Here is a 20946-nt window from a genome sequence, read left to right on the forward strand (position 1 = left end):
ATCGTGACAAAAGAGACAAAAAGTCACACTGCCTTTTGACGGTCCTTCTCGTGGTAAACCATATGCTGAGTCTTGCAGACCGGACTTTTCACAGGGATGGAAGAGGGATGCCCGGAGGCTTTGAATTGCTCCCCAGCTTGTTGCTCGCTGCTTATGCTGGTTCTCCACGTGTGGTACCCAGTGTGGGAGGATGCTGCGTGTGCTTGGGCTCGGGCTGCGGTGAGGGAAGAGGGCAGCCAGGGGGATCTGCCCTCTGCCTTGGCCGTTTGGACTCCAGAGTGGAAGTAGAGGTGCTAAGTTACAGCCTGAGTGGGCCTCTCGATCAAACTCTCGCCCTGTTTCCTGAAATGGCAATCATGGTGAAACATTCACGATGAATTAGTTCTTGTACTGAAAGAGGCAGAATTAGTTCTTGCGCTGAATCCAGAGCAGCCGTGAGTGGTTCTGTGGCCTTGGGCACGTAACAGGTACATACAATTTGTGTCCTCTTTTACCTGTCTGTGGCACAGCATCTCCAGGTGCCCGCTCTCCAGGGACAGGGTTCCCATCAGCAGAGGCTGTCACTCGGATGCTTCCTGTCCTCTCCTATAGCTGTAGCAATAAGTTACTTCTGCTTTTGACGTGATCTAAATTGCAATTTGGGTTATTTCTGTGACAGCATCTGGTGCCGTGACTGGGATTCACACGTCCTGCTTCGCTTGGGAGGACCATGGGCTGTTCCCTGCTGAGCCCCCAGCATTGCTTGGAAAGGTACAGGACCTTCTGAAATCCCTAATTCTGAAATCTTCCTGCAGAGTCCAGGGGCTGCCGAATCCCAGCTTTTAATACAGGCCAGTCCAAAGTCCCACTAAGAGTTCCCTCTCTTTAGCCTGCTAAAAGAAGGAAGAATGAACGATCACAAATTGATAAAGGAGAGGTGGGTTGGGAAAGGTCCGGGTTGGAATTACAGTGACAATGAACCTGTACAGACCGTGGTGCTTGAGAGCTGGACATTGATGTCCGTGCCACTTAGGGACAGACACTTGGGACATCTCTCAGCTACAAAATAGATCACTCCAGCATTTAAACACACAGGTGGTGTGACTAACCCCATTAACCTTTCCACATCCCTGGTTCCAGTCTGAGTCTCCTTTGGTACCACTGCTAATGACCCCAACTCCAGCCAGCACAGTGGGCTCATCCTAGACAGTGTGACCAGGAGGGACCCCCTCATGTGTCCTGTCTCCTTCCCCTTAGTCTCTGGTTCTGGATAGTTGCCTTGGGGATGAAAAGCATGCAGTTGATTGTTTTGAGGGGATTAAGTCTTTTTGGGGATGCCCGAACCTCTTCTCTTACCCCTTTGCCATGGTCTCAGCTTTGTACTCCCTGGATGAGAATACAGATGCCATGGGCTCCCTCTGACTTAACTTTGTTTCCCTTGAAAGAGTAAAAATGGGACCCAGACAATCAGAGGAAGCACCACTGCTGCCAAAGGCAGCTCCAGCTCCTTGTGTGCATACACTGCCCTCTCCACCCTGTGCGCGTGCCCCGTGTCTGTGTGTCTCTGGGATTTGTGCTCAGCTTCACTGACAGGCAAACCCGCAAACGGGAAAGTGGCAACGGCATCCCCCAGCCTGGTCAGGGACCCTGGGCAGGAGGCTCCTGGACTGGGGCTGCTGGAGGAGGCAGCTGCTTCTAACAGCCCTTAGCAGTTCTGCAGCCAGCAAGATCTGGCCAAGTTACAAGTATTCCTGAGATTAGATGGATATAGTCCTTATGGGATGGGAGACCAACCCTTTGCTAGTGTGCCCATAGTGTGAAGTTTGTAAGCAAACTTCCAGAGCATTAGGGAGGCATCCAGTGCTCCCATTATGCACTAACACTATGTGTATGCCCATAGACCATTTTGGAGGCACCCAAACAGGAGCAGTGCTAGTAAATCTTTGGGTTAATTGGAACAGGTGGATTGGAAAATAAAAGTTTATAGAACATTAGAAGGACAATAAAACTTGTAAATGGTTGAAGCTGAAGGCAAGGTGATCCACATTTGTAGTGTGAGGGATGAAGAGAAGGTTTTAGCATAGTGTGTACAAGACCTCCCTCCTGTAAGTAACAGATCACTTCCACCTATCAAATGGATAAACAATGTTGGCTACAAAACCGGAGAGAAACTGGGAGAATCAGGCTAAGGCTGAGCTCTGTGCAGTTAGAACTTTCAAAGTTGTGAAGAATTGGGTAGAAAGGGAAATGCGCAGTTGCAAAGGAATAGCCTCGATTTACAGAGATTTAAACCTGATAAAGCTGAGTAGTGGAACCAAGTAGCACAGAGGAAATTGGTGAGTTATGGGGATGAGTCATCTGAGTCTGCAAATAACGTATCCAGTAGAAATGTGTTATCTCCTGTGGCTGCTGTCATTAAACAAATGCATACCACCCTGCCTGTGCACAAGGGATGGCTGGGCAGGACAACCCAGGGTCAGCCAGTATGATCGTCAGTGGCACGAGAGGTCTGTGTGTCCAAGGATGCTCAGATAATTCCCTGATCCAATGAGAGATGTGGCTTTTTTACTTTCTCTTCCCCTGAGGAGGTGCAACCCTTCTGGGGATCATGACAAGATTCTGGCTTTAAGAACAACAGTTTGGGCACAGGGGACGGGCCAGGTGGCAGGTTCAGTGCCATCCAACATGGTGTTTCCCCCCCGCCTCCCCTGAAGTTAGTCACTAAGCGTGGCAGCGCTCAGCGGTGAAGGGGGCTGCGTGCAGGGGAAGGGGCTGAGATAACATTCAGACCCTCCTTCTGCCAGAAAGCCAGAGGTCAGGCTCATTCACCAGGGCAGCAGGAACTTTGCTTTAAATGTTTCAGTTCATACTGAATATGCACTAAATGAACTACTCAACCGCCACCGACTGAGATATTTAAGGATGAAGAAAGTGGGGGTCAATCAGTTGACGCTGAGCCACCCCCCAGCCCCAGAGCTGGCGAGGTGGGTTTCCTCTGGCTCCTGTGATGTGCCCAGGGATTTCTCCCTGGGAGTTGTTCCTGGGAAGACAGGGCAGGAGAGGTGGTGAGACTCTCCTTTTGCTCCCAAAACGTCTCTCCCACCTCAGTTTCAGGCTACAGCTCACTTCATCACCTCACATGAATTGTACTACAACTACTCAGGAAGGATCCATGGTGAACCTGGCCAGAGTAGCTTACCCAGTCCCCTGCAAACTGCTGGCAAAGTGGCTTTGAGAGCCAACAAGACCAAGAGATTCCTGCCCCAGTTCATGTACCCCACCAAGGGGGGAGGATTGCAGCTATATGATAGGTTTGGTTTGCTCCAAATTTTAGATTGGCTTGCTCCAACTTTTTCTCGTGCATGTATTTTTCAATTATTTGTCTATTCTCAGTGTATTTAGAATGGAATGAGAGCCATGGATTGCTTTAGTGAAGTCACTGAGCTAATGATGACATCATCAAAATGCTGCTCTATGTAAAGATACAAGTAGTACTGGAAAAGGAAAGTGGAAGCACTTTAATATTTGATTTCCCTTTTTTTAATAGTCCACATCAGCAGAGGCTGTTGCTCTGCTGCTCCCCGTCCTTTTCTATACCCATAGCAATGGACTGCTTCTGCTCTGACCTGATCTAAATTGTAATTCGGGTCATTTCCACGACAGCATCTAGTGCTGTGACTGGGATTCACACATTCACGCTGCAGTGGTTGTCAGTGTAAGTGCTGGGCCCCAGGGAGCCCACAGGTGAGAAGCTGGGCAGTCTGGAGTAAGGAAGAGGTAGAGTGGGAGTAAGAGTCGTGATGAAGAGCTTGTGTCTAAACCGAGAGGACGTGGTTTTTTGGATCAAGAAATCTGGATCAATCCAGGGAGATGAGATCTGTGTCAGGCCACTTTTAGGCGACTGAATGGTGTGCAAGCAGCCTGCAGGGATGTCACTCGGTGCTTGTCTTTAATACGCATCTCCACGTCACTGTGGAGAAGGAATACCCGCAAACCTGGGGGAGGGAGGCAGGTAGACTGCTGTGATTACTGTGTAACGAGCCATAAAATCATAAGAAAGTTCCAAAGGAAAACCTGGGCGTCACTTCAACAGCCAAAAAAGGCAAATGTTGGAGGCACAGGTACACTGCTGGTGGGCGAAGGTGGGAGGGCTCTGTGCTCTGGGCGGGTGGCTCTGGCTTGGGGGACATCTACAAGGTGCCACTGAGCGAGGTGCTAAATACCAGCGGAGTGGGGTGGGAGCCGGGGGAGCCATGGGAGCCGCTCCTGGTGGCAGTTAGGGAGTCCCCAGGGCTTGCTTCAAGGCTTTTCTTTTTGTAGCCATCATTTCAGAGTGAATTTTCCCTTCATGTGATGCTCCCCCCCGCCCCCCGCTGCTGGCAGCAGGGGTGCTCTGCACCTAGGGGTGCCTGCCTGGCCAGAGTGTGTGTGGGCCAGAGATTTCCCCCCAAAGTGAATCGGAGTTTCTCTCTGCTCCTCTTTTTCACAGACAGAAGAGGCAAGCTATTTCCCTGGCCAGGCTGAAGACATACATGTGGACTAGCACCTCGAAGTTGATTTTATTTTTACAGAGCTGTTTCCCTGCCGTGGTGAGCAAAACCAAACCCCGGCTTGTTTTGGGTGCAGCCCTGGAGAACCGGGGGCCGCAGAGATGGGGCTGGCTGTGGGGCTGGCCGTGGGGCTGGCCTGTCTGCTGGAGGTGGCTCTGCAGGCCTGCACTTCTGCTCCCCCCACATCTCTCTTTTTTAATGCAATAAATGCCTGTAACCTCTTAGGGGATGAAAGCCCCTGAAGATTATCTGCAATATAGTGACAAAGGTGCCTAAAGCCCTTTTCTTCTCCTGGGCTCTGTCTGTGTCACCAGGCTTCTAGAAAAAGAAATACTTTTATTTCTTGGCATATCGACAATTTAACTAATGACAAGAATTTCAAAATCTCAAGTTATTTTTGATGGTCTTCATTTCTCCTGAATCTCCAATGTGAGCATGTCTCCTCCACAAGCCCCTTTTCCTGTGCTGTGGTACCTGGACACAGGGTAGCCAAAGGATTCCAGATTATCTGGCAACACTTAATTTCTGAGGATAACTCAAACTTTTCTGTGCAATCAGAGCTCAAATGCTTATTCCCGTAAATCTGATTAATGCTGGCACTACCTTTATGCTACTGATGTTGCACTCAAAAAACCATATTAAACTGCCTACCTGAAACTGTTTCCTAAAGCAATACAGCCTCAATTCTGTTTTACAAATAACAAAGGTTTGGAACAACACAGACAGTTTAAAAAAAGACAGATAACAACTACCAAAAAAATCAGGCTATTTAAGCTGAGGGACTATCTTAAACAAGTTTCAGAAGTCTGCATTCCGACCTTCTCCCTAAGCATCCTGTGCATATTGGCTGTCCCTGGTGTATTCAGTACTTTTGTCTTGCAAACAGAGGTTAGGATGGAGAATGAGGTTGAAGGTGAGAGAATTAGCCCAATACATTTAATGCAAAGTACATAAATGTTCAAACTCAAGGTTGGGGACAAGTCTTGGGAGCTGGGAGAGCCTGATGGGTTCTGATCAGCGCCTTGGTGGTGCTGGGTGCTTGTGCTGGTCTTACTGTTGGTGTCCTGAGGGGGGGGAAGAAAAAAAAAAAAAAAAAAAAACAAAAAAAACAAACAAGGGGATGTTCCAAATTGAAGCTTTTGGTAGTGAGGAATTACAGTGCCAGGTCCTATGCTCTGAACACCCCCATTCCCTCAGGCAGCTGGTGATTCTTTTTCAAACGCTATTTCAGGGTACTTCACTCAGGCTAGAAGAGAAATAAGGACTGGAGGGATGGCTTCACCTCTGGTCAAGAACTGCCAGCGGCTGTGTCTGGAGCCACGGTCTCTCTGTCTGAGGCTGCTTCAGGTGATTCCAGACACATCCCTTCTTGGGGCCAAAGGCCATGTTTTACAGAAGATCACATGCAGCTATGTTAATTCATTTTTATAGTACACCATAACCATTCAAATGGCATCTGAACCTCTGGGCAACAGACCTGGCTGTGTTTGCCCCCCACTCCGGCTGTGTCTGTGTGCAGTTTGGCTCGTGCTGCGCTGTGCCCCAGGAGGCCCCACTGCTGCCTTGCTCGGAGAGGCACCCATGGGTGCAAGTCCCCGAGCCCACCCTGCACAGTCCCTTCCCTCCCTGCCTGCGTGTGCAGTGTCACCCAGGCTGGACACTGGCAGGGAATGAGCGACCCAAGGCGGGGCTCTGCAGTAACCCATCCTGTATGGAGTTTTGCCCTGGACTAAAGGATTTCTCCAGCTCCCTGCACCATCAGGGATGACATCCTGCAACGGCAGGGTGCATGCCTGGGAGCCTGGGAGCCTGCAGCCCCCTTCCAGGTCCCCCTTTTACAGCAATTGCGGCATGTAGCCACCCGGGAGGAAGGGGAGATGAGAAGGAGAAACCCCACAAAAAAATCCAGATGAAACCTTGCAGAAGGGGGATCACCCAGCACCTCTGCAGGGGGCAATGGCCAGATGTCTTCCCCCTGGTCCCATTTTGGGCAAGTCCTGGCACAAGCCTGGTCATGGATCCTGGGAAACCCCAGCAGGAGCCCAGTGTCCTGCCAGGCACCCAACAGGCAGCCCCCAAGGTAAAGCAAAATCACCTCCGCAACGCCCGTGAAACCCACAGCGGCTGGGAGCGTGCTGCTGTGTGTCCAGGTCACCGGGGGTTGGGAGGGGGGGGGGGGGGGGGGGAGTGTGTGGGGGGGTGTTTGACTTGTCATATCCAAACCCCACACCTGCAACCCCCGAGACACTGTGCCTAGGGCTGTGGGACCCGCTGGGGAGCGCGGAGGTCCGCTGGCACGGCGCTTACCTACCGCAGTGGGGGGTGCGTGGGGTGCTCGGGGGGGAGACAGAGCCCACGCGGGCGGCGGCCGGGGCTCGGAGAGGCGGAGGGCAGAGCCGGCGGCAGCGGAGGTGGGTCCGGGAGGTGGGGGGGGGGGGGGGGGGGGGGGGTCCCCCCCATCGCCCTCTCCGGCCTCGACGTGGAGGGGGGCGGCCCGGCCTCTCCGGGAGTAGCGGCGGCTCCGCCCTGGGGTAGGGGCGACGGTCGGGGCAGCCCCCCCCCCCCCCCCGCCGACCCCCGGGGCGGGCCGCCTCCCCCACTCCCTTCCCTCCTTCCCTCCCTCCCTCCCTCCCTCCCTCCCTCCCTCCCTCCCTCCCTCCCTCCTCTCCCCGGGCCCATATAGCCGCGGGGTGCCGGCCCCCTCGCCCCGACGGCGCCGGGCAGCGAGCGGCGGTTCCCGCTCCTCCATCCCGCTGCGCAGCAGCCGGTGTCAGCGCTCCGCTCCCTCCCTCCCTCCCTCCCGGGCCCGGCCCGACATGGCTCTGTCCCTGGCCGGCGAGTGGGCCCCCGGAGACGGCGGAGATTCTCTCGGGATGAGCCCCGCCAGCCTCGCTGCCTACCACCCCTCCTTCCCCCCTCCTGCCGCCCAGTACTTCGAGGAGGCCCCCGACTTCTTCCAGCCCTTGAAATCCCTGGGCGGGTTTGTCCCCCCCGCCTCCCCGCCTCTGCCCCCCTTCAGCTACAGCAGGGTCCCCGCTTTCCTGAGCCACCCGCTCCCCCTGCCCGCCGAGCCTTTCTCCGGCCTCCCCCTGCCCCTCTACGCCAAGCCGCCGACCCCCTTCTCCCCCAGGCCCACGGGCTCGCCCACGGCGCCCTGCCCCAGCCCCCCCCGCAGGGCTGCCCGCAGCCCGGGGGCCGGCGGGCCGGCGGGGCAGAGCTACCGGTACCACTTCACCGAGGAGGAGCTGAACGCGGTGCTGTACGGGCCGCTGCGGGGCAGCCAGCCGGCCGGCAGCCTCCACGCCATCCCGCCCGCCAGCCCGGGTAAGGGGGCGCCCGGTGTGTGCGCAAGGGGCTGCCGGCTTGGGGGGGGGCACCGGGGGGCACGGTCGGGTTTGGGGTGTGCGGGTGGGGTTTGGGGACGGTCCTCCAAGAGGGGCGGTGGCAGCCAGGCTTCCCCGGGCATCGCCGGGGCCACCTCGGGTTTCCCCTTCCCCGCTGTTTATCTCTTGCGTTACGAACCCACAGCTTTTGCCCCGCTGCACCGGCACGGCCGGCGCCGGGCTGAGGAAGATGGGGGGGGGGTGTGGGGTGTGTGTGTGTGTCCTTCTTCTGCAGGTGCCGCGGACTCCTCCGCCCCGCTGCTCGACAGGGACTCGCTGCAGCTGCCCGAAGGTAGGGCCCCGGCGCAGGCTGCGCGCCCCCCTCCGCGCCCGCCCGCGGCCGCGCCGCGCTCAGCGCGCCCTGTCCCCCGCAGGGCTCTCGGTGCTGCGGATGGCGTACGGGGACGTGTCTCGGCTCGGGGTCATCTGCACGGAGCCCATCCCCAAAGGAGTCCGCTTCGGCCCTTTCCAAGGCAGAGTGGTCAACACCAGCGAGATCAAGACTTACGACGACAACTCGCTGATGTGGGAGGTAGTGGAGGAACCGCCGGCCTCTCCCCCCCCCCCCCCCCCCCACTTCACCCCCGAAACGGGGCCGGGGCGAGGGTTTCGGGCTTCCCTCTCCCGTAGCCTGCAAGAGGGGCTCGGCCCGGTGCGGGTGGTGGGATTGGTGCGAGCGGGACGTGTGCGGGAAGGGTCGGTGGACCCTGATCCGGTTCTCCCTGCCCTCCAGATCTTCGAATACGGCCGCCTGAGCCACTTCATAGACGGGAAGGGCGCCTCTGGCAACTGGATGTCTCTGGTGAACTGCGCCAGGTTCCCCGAGGAGCAGAATTTGACGGCTATCCAGTGCCAGGGGCAAATCTTCTACGAGAGCTGCAAGGAAATCTTACCCACGCAGGAGCTGCTGGTGTGGTACGGCGATTGCTACGTGAAGTTCCTGGGCATCCCCATCAGCCTGAAGGGCATGCCGGAGGGGAAGAGACCCCCGCAGCACCCCGAAGGTGAGCCTGCCAGCCAGCCCTCGAGGGGCACTGCCCCTTGTTCCCGCGGCCCTGCGCCTGGCCGGGATTAGATTCGCGTGGAGGGGGGGAGGTAAAGGAATTCAGGCATCACCTTTGGGGTTTGGTTGGTTTTTCCAGCTGTGTTGTACTTTCAGTGTTTCCCAATCGCTGCGGTGAGCCGGCGGCGGGGTGGCCGGCCCTGCCGCGGGGATGCTCTGGGGTGCCGGCCCCCCCCCCCCCCCCCCCTTCCCTTGCAGCCTCCAGCACCCCCGGAGCTGCAGCTTCCCCTGGGCACCGGGGAGCCCCGGGCATTGCACCGAGGGCTGCTGCCAGCCCGGAGCCAGAGGCACCCCCTCTGTGCCCCCGCAGCCTTTGCTCCCGGCTCGCGTCCCCTTGGGGAGTTCCAAGTGTTCATCTGGCGACTGTAAAACATCTGGTGGGGCTGGGCCGAGCTTTCCTCGGCTCCGCAGCGCCGTTGTTCGAAGCGGGGGGGTGTGTGTGTGGGGATCCCGTTTGGGGAGGAGAAGGGGCTTTTTGGGGTCGTTCCTCGTTTGGTCCTGTTTTATCCGACGATTGCACATACCTGACGCCGTAACATTTTCCAAGCAATTAACACGCCCAAGTCTATGGGGCAGGCTGAAGTCGTTGCGATCCGATATAACGCTGATATTGCCTGCAGAAGAAATGCCAAATGCACTTACTCCCGGAGTAGTTTTGCTGAGAATGTGCAGAAAGCAGGACGTGTTCTCATAAGCCAAGCTCATCCGCGGAGAAAACAGAGTTGTGCCAGTGCAGGGAAAGGTGGAGCGGGTGAGGGACGGGGGGACGGGTGCAGCAGGGAGGGGGAGAAGCAGCCAACTGGCGTGGAAATTTGGCGTGGAAATTTTTGTAGCTGTTGTCTTAAGGTGCCTGGTTCCGACAGCTGATAAATTGTTCATTTCATTTGAAGGCTTAAGCCCAAGTGACTTTTATTTAAGACAGAAAAGGATGTGTAAACGTTTGAAAAATAGCCCGTGTTGTTCCTAAAGTCAGCGGTTAAGAACGGTTTGAAATACAAAAGAAAACCAAATAAACGTGTTTTTGTTCGGTAGTATTTTGAAAACGATAGAAAAGACGTGCAAATTATTTTTTCTTTTGGGGATGGGAGGTAAAATTTACGGACAAAATTGACAATAAATACCTGGCTACCTTGCCGTGTGGGGAGACGCTTTTACGTGGGAGACTGTGTTGGTTTTTCCCATTCGTTCGCTGTTCATGGAGGTACAAGGATGAAAGAAATCCTGTCTTTGCTGAAGTCAGTAGCTAAAACCAATGATTTCCTCAGGCTGTGGACTCTCTAAATTTGTTTCCCTCCGTTAGAAAGGCAAGTGGAGCAGTGCGAACCCTCAAGAGATCCGACGTGTGTTTTGTTAATTGTAGTGCCAGAATCCCTTTACCGTTATTACCCTCCCGGACGCTTAAAAATTGGGGGTTGGGTCCCAGCTCTGACAAGGCAGCAGATCCGAAGTGAGCCCGTTTTGCTGCGGTGTAACGCAGGGGTGGCACTTTCCTTTCTGCCGTACAGAAGCCGGGGAGAGCTTCAAGTGTGAGCGCTGCGGCAAGGTTTTTGCCTACAAGTACTACCGGGACAAGCACCTCAAGTACACTCGCTGCGTGGACCAGGGGGACCGCAAATTTCCTTGTCACCTTTGCAGCCGATCCTTTGAAAAAAGAGACAGGCTGAGGATCCATGTTCTCCACGTTCACGAAAAGCACAGACCTCACAAGGTGAGTCTGCTCCTGGGTCTCTCCGGCTTTTTTTTTTTTTGGGGGGGGTGGGGGGGCTAGTTAAGGAGTCTTGGGTTTTTTTAGGAGAGGTAGCATGCCGATGTTGTTCCCCCTTCTCCAGTTCCCCTGGCAGCTCGCTGGTGGGACTGCTCTGCCTGTACAGGAAGAGTTTGTCTTGTGCAGCAGAGCTCAGTTGAAGATATCTGCTGAGTTTATATCGGGAAAATAAACCCCACAGTCTCGGTGAGAGTTTTTGCAAGGAAACAGTATTTCCCTTGGGCTTTTAGGGTGTTGGCATGTGGGATTTGCTACTTTTCTTACACACTGTGGGACTGAATTGTGTCTGAAGGGGCTCCGCTTGTCCAGGATCAGGAGAAACGATGTCTCCTATCCTCCCATCCCTGGCTTCAGTCTGGGAACTGACAGGCATCTGTGGCTGTTGGCTGAAACAGGAGTTGAAAGTTTTGTATTCGACGTGGAGCAGGTTTTCAATTGATGAAAACAAATCTTTGCTGAGATACTTTCCTCATCTCCACCAAACGCCTCTCTGCAGCATCAGTTTTTTCTCTAGGAACACTGGGAGTGGAAAATTGGACTTTCTCTAAAGGCTTGGGAAGGGCAAGTTCCAGTGTTTGAAATGGCACAGTTTAATCAGTCCTGAAAATTCTCCAAATACCCATTTTATAGATCACCCTGAAAGAAAGTGATTTTTTCAGGAAAAGGTTTTATAACTAAGTCAGCAATATTACAATGTCAGAATTTTGCATTGATTTAGTAACGGATGAAAAATATTATTCTATTAAATATGAGGTATTAAAAATAATTTCTTACCCTTTCCTTTTTTTCATTTTCCTTTTTTTCCTTTTCCTTTTTTCCCTTTTCCTTTCACATTTATTTTGGAATACATACAAAAGAAATAATTTAGAACAGCAGTAAGATAAACCTCTTCTGAATATATTGCATTTATATGAGAACAGATCAACTCAAAAATCAAAGGTGTCAAATGTGTCAGTAAAAAAAAAAAATCTTATTTCAAGATCAATCATAGCTTAGTTTATTTTGAACATATGAAGGATAATTTCTTTCAAATTATTGTAGGGGGGAAATTATTCTGGGGCTCATACAAATTGCCCTGAATCCATGCAAGTCTCCCGAGTGACTTCAGCCCCCTCTGACCGGGGTTTTGCCCCGTGGCTGCTCGCGCGGCAGCTCCGTGGGTGGGAGGATGAAGCGCCGCTTGTTTCACTCCCCAGGAAAAGGCACTTCTGCCAGACCACGCTGTAAGCTAAGGGCTCTCACTGGTTCACCATTTCTGACAAATGGCTATTATTTTAGGATTTCCCTTAAGATTTTTTTGGGGGGGGGGGAAGTTTATCTTTTGAGTAAAAATTAAAAATGGCAACTGGAACTTGATTTACCTTTTGAAGAAAAGTGGTGATTTTGCAGAAATTTTCAGATTTTGATTACTGAAAGTCAGTATTTTCTGTTCATGTTCTGAAGGGATGATTTTTAATGAAGCAATTTTAACCACACACACACACAAAAGCTTTGAAATTTTGCATTATTTTTCTTCTTTTTTTTTTTTTTTTAATAACTTATCTGTTTTTAAAACCAGATTAAAATTCTAACTTTATTTCAAATTGTTACTGCTTAAATTACTACTGTGCTTGTCTATGCATAAATACACATATATAGATATATGCCTATACACAAATATACATAAATACATGTAGGAAAATACATGCACACATCATCCACGTACTTAATTTTTCTTTTTAGCTACGCTTGTGTGCTTCCTTTTAACTTTATCCTTTTTTTATTTTTTTTTTTTCCCAGTGCTCAGTGTGTGGGAAGAGCTTTTCTCAGTCCTCCAGCCTGAACAAACACATGAGGGTTCACTCTGGGGAGCGCCCCTACAAATGTGTCTACTGCAACAAGGTAAGGCCAAACCCTGGCACATCCGTCTGTCCGTCCTCTTCTGCGCTCAGTGTCGCACTGCACCTGACAGGGGGTGGCTCTTTTCCTCCTCCATTTTTTCAATTTTTCTGCTTCTTTTCTGTTTTCTTCCAAGAAAATGCCTTCTATTTAAGTTGGGAACCAGCTAAGTGAGTGTATATTCTGGGCACAGCTGTGAGTTGAAGTGACGGGGTGGCTGAGCCTGAAGAAACAGGGTCTGGTCTCCATCCGATGTGGAATTTGTGTTTCACCCCAGCTCAGAGAGCTGCCGTGGGGATAAGGTCTAGGAAAGCTTGTTGAGAGCATTTCAAATACAATCCAAGACATGCAGCTAGGTCCAATATTCCCCTTTTTCATCAGAGAGGTAGTTTTTTTATGTTACTGACACTGCTTCGGGAGTGCGGCAGACAGATCTGTCCCGTAAGCTGAACCTGCACGATATGACTTTGTGCACGCTTGCCTTGGAGTAACAGGGCCATGGATGTGCAACTGGGCGTGGAGGTTTCATTTGAAAAAGAACATGAATAGGGGCATACAAAATTGGTCAGAAATGGGCTCGGCTGTTACTACCCTTCACAGCAGGGTTGGTTCAGGTGAGCTCTCCTTGTGAGAGCTCTGACTGCTCTCCCAGCAGGGAGAGGGTGGATGCACAGGCTGCTGCTGGATCAATATCAGTAGATCTCCAGGGGTGCTATGGAGTGTCCGTGCAATGCAGGAGCACCATCAGCATGTAGTAAGGTGCTCCTGATTTTGGAGAGAAAGAGAGGTTTTGTGACTGAAGTGTTCTGTAGTAAAAAAAACGTAGAAGAAGCTCCTTTAGGCTCTTATATTTTTTCTCTCCCAGACATCCTGAAAAATCTATAGGCAGAGTTTAGGATGAAATGTCATCCTTTAATCTTCCCATCACAGGAAGAGATGGCAGAGCTTCACAAGGTTGCTCTGCGAACAGGTTTCTAGGATGCATGCGACCCTTCATCAGCCCCAGCCGTTCTGGTAGGACTGTGGCAGATTGGATCAGATTAAACCATTAGTCCTCAGGCTGCCAGGATGCAGCTATCCTGGGACACAGCCATCATTTCTGTGTCTGGAAAACCAGGGGCAATTTTAAAGCACCCTCACCCGCTCCTCCTAGGCAGTCATGATTCCCCTTTGCCTCTTCTACCTTTAACAGTGGCTGTGCTCCGGGGCAGCTTTGCTTTCCCTGCCCCTTCGTTCACTATCTCGGTGATATCATGAAATTAAAGAAGTGTTAGGCCAAGATCACCATTCTGGCCCTCAAACACACTTTGGCCCTCTTAATATACACCTCCAGGGACTTTTCTGTAGGAATCTCAGATCTGTTCATGCTCTAAGGTTCCTAGCAAAAAGGTACCTGAGATATATTGATTTATGCTGTGAAAACTTACTTGTGATGGTTCAGCAACATAACAGTTCTAAAGAGGATTTGTTTTGTATTGTCTGCAAATAGCAAAGGGCCTGAAAGTGTCTCTCTTGGGAAAAGAAAAAATGGGGAAAACATGGGCAACTTTGCAACATTCCTGCTCAAGTCTTGGTGAGAGGGTTTTCCCCCCAAGTGGAGGAGGACAAAGTGTGATTGTGCACTCTTTGCTACTTGAGTGTGTGTGGGGGGTGAAACGGGATGGAAGGTCTGGCTGAAGGAAGAGCAGAGTATGATGGAGGGGGGAAAATGAAACCCCCAAAGATGGATGCTGGACTGCACAGATGAATTCTGCCAGCTGAATCCCAAGCCAGTGTATGTGGACATGAAAGGGTTTAACTTTGAAAGGAAAACCTGCATTATGGTTCCCAAAGCTGCAAAGCCAATTAGGACAGTATTGACTTCTTATACTTTGACACGTAGAAGATATTTACTGGTGTCTCTAGCCAGAAATCTTTCTCTAAGCTAAATCTAACTCCATGGACTCAGCCACATCTGTATAGTGATAGCTTCTGGTTTCTCGTTGCTGAGAGTTTTTATTTTTTCTCCAATTATCTGAGGATGCGAGCTATTTTGAGGACTTATTTTCAAGGTACAGTGCTTCTGACAGGGTCTGGGTGAGCGGAAACTGGTGGTTATATATGTGAAAACAGAGTACTTTAAACTCCTTCTCCCTTGTTTCGGATCCCTGCCCTTTCAGGCATTCACAGCGTCCAGCATCCTGCGCACTCACATCCGCCAGCATTCGGGGGAGAAGCCCTTCAAGTGCAAGCACTGCGGCAAAACCTTCGCCTCACACGCTGCCCACGACAGCCACGTGCGCCGCACGCACAGCAAGAAGGGCTGCACTTGCTCGGTGTGTGGCCAGCACTTCCCAGAGCAGGAGGCTTACCACTTCCACATGAAGATTCACGCTGCTCATTAGGGAAGAGCCCCGCGGACGCGTCCCGGACTAGCTCCTGTGTGTACCGGTCTATGTGCGTGTGTTTGTGCGTGGCTGTGTGCACGCCACGGGAGGAGACACCCACTCCCGCAGCAACTCTTTGGCTATGTCCAGTCCCCAGATGCTGAGAATGGAAATTCTGAGTGCAGGGGATGGGAGTTTATCTCGCTCGGGTGCCCTGATGCCACACTGGGCTGAAGTCCCAACATGCACTACCCCATGTTTCCCTTCCACTACTCCCATACCCTAATTTCAACAAAAAGAAACACAGGCAGGAGGGAATTTCACCTCCCATGGACGTGTTGTGCCTGAACACTGCTGTGAGGAGTGTTTCTGTGCCTCCGATGCACCACGTCTATGGGCTGCTGGGTGCGGCCCGGACCAAAGCTTCTGTGAGGGACGTTTTGATCGAGTGCATTTTCCAAAGCCAGTTTAACGTTTTTGTTTTATTTGGGTGCATGACCGGGTATGGGGTCTACTTCCTCTTAATGTGCAAGCCTTTTAATGACACTCTATTTAAATGTGAACTGCCTCAGGTACCAGCTGCTGGACCAGCATAGGGGCATTTAATTCTTTTAGAGGACCACATGTGAAGATATTCCTAAGCACCAGTGAGCTCTTAGGTGGGTTGCTAAACAGTCAAGTGGCCTTGTAGAGACGCTGCACTGTGGGCTCAGCACAGGCCAGGAGCAGGCACGATCCCACCACTGGGCTCTTCTGTCCTGTAACCATCTCTGGTCTAGAAATTTGCCACTCCAGGGTGTCCCGGCCAGGCGGGCCTTTGCGGTGAGTCCTGACATGAAGGCTGGGCTCTTCTGCTTCCTCCTGCTGGCTCTATGTAGGATGGCTGCTGTAGTGTCACTCCTGAATGCTTTTAAAAATGCACCACATACTAGTTCTTAAGGCACAAAGGTTTTAAAATCAGCTCTGTGATACCTCTGTTTAGGAAGGGGGAAACGTTCTCCTACCCTAAATTTGAAGGTTTGAGGTGTAGGATAGACAATGCCAGGACTGTCTCAAGTGCATATTACAATGGATAAAGTAATTTCAGTGTAAAACCACAAGTGATTAGACCCTGGGTTTTTTTGCAAAGTATTTTCAGAATCGTAAAGAACCTTAATGAACAGCATTCCTTGGCAATGCAAAATCTCAGCTCAGTGAAGGCTTAGCAAAAAGTCTGCTGAAGGAGCACTGAGTATGGGGAGTGCTGTAACTGGTGCAGAAGCCTCTTCTCACCAAGTGGCCAGTGCCATGGGCAGGGGGCTGTGCCAAGTGAGAGTCTCACCCTGCATCCGTGGGACTGTGTATTGCATCCAGGAGGCATAATGGAAGCCCTTGCTAGAGCTGGTTGATTAACACAGACAGGTTGATGTTACTGGGATGACGAGGTTCTCTTAATATCCTAGATCAGCAAGGATTAACAAGGACTTTGCAAGTAAGTATCAGAGATCATAAAGTTTTTATTTTGTGCCAACCTTAACAATCTCTTTAAATCAGCACAGAGCTAGGAAAAATGTTATCTGAACATTTAATTATAGCATGCAGATACTGTATCTATAAATACACTGATTTGCACTAATTTTATATGTTTTACTGTACCTTAAGTTGCTCTGTCCTCATTGTTCTCATGGTTAAAATATTTTAAAAAATATTTATAGAACCACTTACTTGAAAGTAAAATACTGAGGCCCAGCACTAAGCAGTATCTGAAATAAGCAAGCCATTGGTATTGCACGTAATGTATGTAGATTTTAGGGTAGAATGAAGATTACCTTTTGTTCTGAATTTTTTTGCTTATTTGAATATCAGAGATTCCCATAATACAGCAGGCTGAATTTTGTACATACTGAGGGCTGAACTGGTGAGCTCTAAACAGGTAAAATTCACTCCTGAGCAGAAAATTGTCGCAGCATTTATGTCCACAAACCATGCTGAAGTACAGGTGGGGGAACTGAATGTTATTTCCAGATGCCTGTCTATATGGAGATGGTTTTCCCCAAGCATAGAGAACCCTGGCCGAAAAATGTGAAGACGAGGTAAAAGCTTTGCTGGTTCATTCCCATAACTAACTCATGATTTGTTGAAATCATCAACTATCTAGTAATGAAATAAATATTATGACTAGGAATGGCTTCAAAGTGCTATGAACTACACGGTTAGCTTCCCATGCAGGTTTGTTTCTTGTGAACAAGGGTTATTTATTTAAGTTGTGCATATTCTGTAATGCTTTTAGTTGTGTGCATTTTCTTCTGCTTGAAGAACCCCCAAATATCTTATACCAAAATATTAGCACTCTTCTACAGTTTTGTGTGATGAGTTGTCTGTAGAGGAGTATGTGAAGGATTTCGCTTGTACTTGTGATTGAAGGTATTGGTTGTCTTGCACATTAAACCTGTATATGTAAATGTTGATGTTAATAATGTTATTACAACGAGATTCATAGAAAGGATGAAAATAATTTATTGGAGGCTGCAGTGTACACTAATGGGCTATAGGCTGTTTTCTGCCCAACACATTGGAGTTGTATCTTTGGGATACTACCAAATGGTTGAAGGGTGTTTTCTGTGTCATTTGTAAGTCATTACAGAGTCAAACTGTCTGTTACTGGGAATTGTAGTCCTTATCCTGCTGGGTAGCAGCTGACTGCCTTAGAAGTCAAAGGCACCCAGTGTCTTGATGGATTGGGCCTTAAAGTGTACCAGTAGCTCATGGAAGCTGTGGTCATTCAGGTCTGGACTGAGTTCATTCCCACTTGCAAGCAAGGAGATGGATCCGGACTGAGCACTAAAAAGGGCATTTAACTACCTTATATCATTTAACTACCCTATAGCATCGTCTTCTCCCTTCTGAATAGCGAGTCCCAGCTGTGCTGGGGCTGGGGGGCAGCGGGGGTGGCACGCACTTCACAGCGGGGTGGGGAGAAATAAAGCAGCAGGGAGCAGGAGGGAGGGCAGGCTGAGCCGTCCTGCCAGCCCACAACAGCGTTCCTTCCCCTGCAGGGAAAGTGCAGTGATTGGCAGTGCAAACATACTGTGCCGGAGAGGGTTTAGGAGAGTTTTGATTTAGATTTAGGGAATGCCCCTGTGTACATGTACCCTGCGTGCATCCAATGAGCTGAGGTTTTCCTCCACGGGGATTTGCACATTTACTTCCACCTGTGGCCATGCTGCCAGCGGCTCCCGCCAGCCCATCTTGGAGTGGGGTTTCAGTATTTATACACACAGATCAGAAGCAGGGAGGGGGAGGGTGTTTGTGTGTACGCACTTTTTTTCATCTGGCAGGTTCCCAGCATGACTGCACGGGGCAGAAAGCCTCGTGCATGGAGGAGGCCGTACTGCAAGTTCAACCGAAGGGAGAATATTTGTGACCAAGCCAACTGTAAAGGCTCAGTCCTTTCCCTGGGAAGCCCCAGCTGCTAGGTCGCTCCTGAGCAGACACCACGGTACTCAATGCTCCCGCTGGACATTTTTGAGCTGAGGCTGCTGAAGGCAGGACATCCCTGCAGCTCTGAGGGACCTGGCTGTGACTTTGCATGCTGTACTAGATCCACCTCTCCCATTTCTTGGCATCATCAAATATGGGACAGAAGTGACATTCTCATTGATAGTGACTACAGTAATACTCTTATGTGCAATAGGTACCTATGTTTCTCACTCAGTTTGGCTTAAACTGGCTCTAGCATGACTTCCCTAGACTTGACATGGGCACCCTGGCTGTTTTTCCTAACTAGGATTAAAAACGGTCCTGCCAAGGGGAGCAGCAAGTCAAGTCGTTGGGATGAATCAACCATGTAAGACACTAGCGGATTTTAAGTGTTTTGCATTAACTGTGTCAGGGTTTTTTAAACGTTAAATGGAAAGTGATCTAAATAGAAACCAGAGGATGAGGGCAATCATCTCAGCTGTTTTGTTGGGGCAGTGGGGGTTGAGCAGCGGTGTAACTCCTGAAAAGCCCCTTCTTGGTGAATGACAATGGCCAGACAAAACAAAAAGGTGGTCCCAGAGCTCAGGCTGGCAAGTGCAGGGAACAAAAGGCCTGGCCACCAACATCTGCCGCCTTCAGCATCTCCCTGCTCTTCAAATGCCTGAGCCCCATCCCCCCGCCGTCCTGGTCCCTGTCCGCTGTGCTCCCCAGGGGACTCGGGGAGGTGGGGAAAAGGGAGGTGGTTAACCACCACCGAGGGAAGGCAAAAAGCAGCTAGGAGCTTAGTGAATTGAAGATAATGCCACAAACAAATATTGATTAGTGCCAAACTGTCCATTGAACAAGAGACATCGTTCACCAGGGGAGCTCTGACTGGCTGTCCCCTCTTTCAGAAAGCAGTTTCTCGGGGTCCCCAGTGCCCTACATGCCTCTGCAGCAAGCACTGGGGCTTTCACCCCTACACACGCAGTCACTGTCACCTTCATTCGTCTTTTTCCTCTTGCACCTTCTTTCTTCTGGCTCTCCTTAATGCACACAGTGGAGGGCCTTGGGCACACAAGAGGTGTCAGGAGACTCGGGCTTTGCTGTCTGCTTTCCTTCTTTTTTGACCTCATGTAAAACACAACCAGATTTTCAGTGAGACCAGCAACTGTCTTGTTTCTATGGTGTTTGACTTAAGCTGTAAAAAGGCTTAATCTCCACTAGTGAATGCCTTTTCTGAAAAGCCAGTCCCTCGAAGGCACCTGGTGTTGGGTGTTGGCAACTGGGGGTATGCGGGAGCACTGGAGGAGAGTGTCAGCACCTCTGCCTGTCCTACAGGGACCCCAGTGACTCTACTCCACCTCCATCCCCAGATGGTCACTCTGCAGCAGCTCTCGCTGTAGAGACTGTCCTGGAACCCCCAGCTTTGCTGCGTTACAGCAGTGGCAAACCAGGCTTAAATTCAGAGCACTAACCTCTGGCTAGCCCAAAAGTTTAGCAGTGTAGAGAGCGCTGTCGCGTGCCTTAGTGTGAGAATGCCACACAGCCCTGCAAAGCTATGGTATTCTCAGTCTGGAAAGTAGCGGTGAGAAAAATGAAATTTCTCCCCCTTAGACTGCAGAGACTTGAGCAGAACCCGTAGGAGACACCTTGGTCATAAACAAATGCGGTAGCAGAGAAAACGTCCTCTGTCAAGGAAGGGGAAAGGGATGAATTCTTGGGTTATATTGGCCAAAAAACGCAGTTCACAGATAAACCCTGAAGTGAAATTGAGCTGTGGAGCCCCTTCTCTCTAGGGAGAAAGGGTCAAATCCATCCTTTGCCTTAATCCAAGCGAGGTGGGTGGTGTTCCCGGCATTCCCTCTGGGGCTGCAGGGCTGGGAGGGCGCTGGCCTGGCACAGTGACAGTGGGGACATGGTGGCAGGCCGCTCCCCAGGGAAGTCTCACTTTCCCACAAGTGACCCCACGGCAGCGGCCAGGACAGCCCCACGGCGGGTGGGTGCTGGTGGCCAGCTGAAGGATTACCTGTATTGATTCTCTAATAGCTGTCAAGGTGGAGGGAAAGACTACTCTGCCACAAGCTCAGAGCTCTTAGCTGAGTGGGAGTATAAACACCCCATTAAAGGTTTCATTCAATAGCAATCTTTACTAAAGCAAATGGACAACAGCAGTCCCTGACCCCCCCCCCCCCCCCACTCCCCCCCCCGCCCAGTTCCTAATGCAAGAGCCATTATGGAGCAGGAAGGCAGCATGCAGGAACATATATTTCTGCAGTATCAGTTTCACCAACAGACTCAACCGACTCTTTTAATGAAAAGTGGATTTTTTTTTTTTTTTTTTTTTTTTCTTTCAGGGATGTGAAAACCCCAAGGAAACAACCAAAGGGGGATCCATTCACTTTCTTGAACCTCCCCTGCAGCCTGATGTGTGGCTGTTCCCCCCCCACACCATGTACCCTCCATCGAGCTGGGACGCAGGCTGGCAGCACCCCGCTCTTGCTGCTACTGGGGACGGGCCAGA

General features: G+C 51.0%; 1 protein-coding gene across 1 annotated transcript; it reads left to right on the forward strand.

Moving 5' to 3' along the window:
- Positions 1-7345: 7345 nt before the first annotated feature.
- PRDM14 (PR/SET domain 14) lies at positions 7346-15002 on the forward strand. Its single transcript, XM_042786303.1, has 6 exons — positions 7346-8204; positions 8287-8444; positions 8646-8916; positions 10481-10683; positions 12520-12621; positions 14778-15002. Exons 1-6 carry the CDS (start codon positions 7346-7348, stop codon positions 15000-15002), a joined length of 1818 nt encoding a protein of 605 aa, XP_042642237.1.
- Positions 15003-20946: the final 5944 nt, after the last annotated feature.

The sequence above is a fragment of the Tyto alba genome, unplaced genomic scaffold (assembly GCF_018691265.1).
Source record: "Tyto alba isolate M040663 unplaced genomic scaffold, T.alba_DEE_v4.0 Super-Scaffold_9, whole genome shotgun sequence".
NCBI classification, from domain to species: domain Eukaryota; kingdom Metazoa; phylum Chordata; class Aves; order Strigiformes; family Tytonidae; genus Tyto; species Tyto alba.